Source organism: Triticum dicoccoides, chromosome 2B (genome assembly GCF_002162155.2).
Source record: "Triticum dicoccoides isolate Atlit2015 ecotype Zavitan chromosome 2B, WEW_v2.0, whole genome shotgun sequence".
Classification (NCBI taxonomy): Eukaryota; Viridiplantae; Streptophyta; class Magnoliopsida; order Poales; family Poaceae; genus Triticum; species Triticum dicoccoides.
In genome coordinates this window covers 9,295,494-9,297,356 of record NC_041383.1, presented here as the reverse complement: position 1 = coordinate 9,297,356, position 1,863 = coordinate 9,295,494, and the positions used below count along the sequence as shown (strand labels likewise).

The 1,863-nt window shown below is 52.2% G+C and overlaps 1 protein-coding gene across 1 annotated transcript in view; it reads left to right on the top strand.

The window, feature by feature from the left end:
- Positions 1 to 982, top strand: part of LOC119360176 (heptahelical transmembrane protein 4-like) — an 18,470-nt gene extending 17,488 nt beyond the window's left edge. The window contains exons 2-3 of the mRNA XM_037625929.1: positions 47 to 232; positions 316 to 982. Coding sequence (XP_037481826.1) covers positions 47 to 232; positions 316 to 982 — 853 coding nt within the window. The remainder of the gene's footprint in view (positions 1 to 46; positions 233 to 315) is intronic.
- Positions 983 to 1,863: the final 881 nt, after the last annotated feature.

The window sequence follows — 1,863 nt, the reverse complement described above, 5'->3', positions numbered from 1 at the left end:
GCGGCGTCCATGCCGATCAAGCTGTTGCATTGAAAAACAAAGGCAGCCCCACCTGCAGTGACGTGGCGAAGCCGAGCTGCAAGCATAGGTACGAGCTCGTCTGCTACGACGCGCTCCCGGCCTTCTTGAAGCACGACGAATTCATCCTCGATCACTACCGCAGCGAATGGCCCGTCAAGCAGGCGATCCTCAGCGCCTTCGCCCTCCACAACGAGACGATCAACGTCTGGACGTAGGTTCTGTGAGCCTTCCCTAATGTCACACTCGATCAAAATATTTCTCACGTCACGTGTACTCTTCAACGAAACCCCGCAGGCATTTGATCGGCTTCTTCATCTTCCTCGCGCTCACCATGTCCGTCTGGTCGGGGGAGCACGGCCCGGTCACGCGGTGGCCGTTCTACACGTACCTGTGCGGCGCCATGTTCTGCCTGCTGATGAGCAGCGGTTGCCATCTGCTGGCGTGCCACTCGGAGCATGCCACCTACGTGCTGCTCCGGCTCGACTACGCCGGCATCACCGGCCTTATCGTCACCTCCTTCTACCCGGTCGTCTACTACACCTTCCTCTGTGACCCCTTCTCCCGTACACTCTACCTTGGCTCCATCACCATCTGCGGCGCGGCCGCTGTGGCTGTCTCGCTGCTGCCGGTCTTCCAGGCACCTGATCTGCGGTGGGCGCGCGCTGCGCTATTCGCGTGCATGGGCGCGTCCGGCATCGTGCCCATCGTGCACAAGATGCTCATGTTCCATTCACGACCCGAGGCGGTGCTCACGACTGGTTACGAGGTGGTCATCGGGGCGTTCTACCTTGCCGGCGTGTTGGTTTACGCCACAAGGGTGCCGGAGAGGTTTATGCCAGGAATGTTTGACCTCGTCGGGCATAGCCACCAGCTGTTCCACGTGCTAGTCATTGCCGGCGCTTACGCGCACTACCATGCTGGCCTGGTTTACTTGAGTTGGCGGGACAGGGACCAGTGCTGAGCTGACTGCTGTCGAGTGGACAAGAGCAGTTCCGGTGCTACAAGATTTGTGATCATGTTAGTTTTTACTGTGCTGCAAAGTTGTGCTAGCACCAGAAAAAAAATCATCAAATTTCATATGTTTATATTAATGGTGAATGGACTTTGGCATAACTCTTTGCTTGTAGACAATAATTTTCACAAGGAGATATTGGTTCATATAGAATTTCAATGAATAAACAGTATATATATTAGTAGTGTTTCAACTTCACCATTTTATCACTTCAAATTACATCAATAGAGGCTGTGGGATATGAGACGTAATCTCAGAATTGAGAGGATTTGGAATGCACTCATTGTAAGCTTAAGCTTGGAAATAAATCACTGCAGGAGCCAAGAGGTCGAGACCGGTAAGGAGGAACTTGTTTGGATGATATGTCCAAAGAGGTCGAGAGCGGTAAGGTGGAACTTGTTTGGATCATATGTGGGAGTGTTATCTCGGACGTCCTCACTGCAGACAAAGCACACCTTGCCCAGGATGCCAGTGCTTGCGCCGTCATATCGCTTGAGTGATGGCCCTCACATGGGCTCATCCAGCGTGCGGTGGCTAGGTTAAGTGGTGAGAGCGCCGGCATGAGTTGAAGTCGAGGGTGGCAATGGCCTTCACGATCTGGTCCAAATCTGCTATAACTCACTGCTTGGGATGACGATATGGTGTGGTGCTTCTAGCTTCGTCGTGGGGTGTGTGGAGATTTGTCTCTGGTGAATCTCGCAGAATTCGGTCTGTGTTTGAATTTGATTGATCAGGGTTTTTTTCGTCTATGCTCGTGTATCTACATGTCGGTATTAGAATTGTCCACATGAACAGTTTTCTCCTTATATGCCATTGATGTAGTTCGAAGT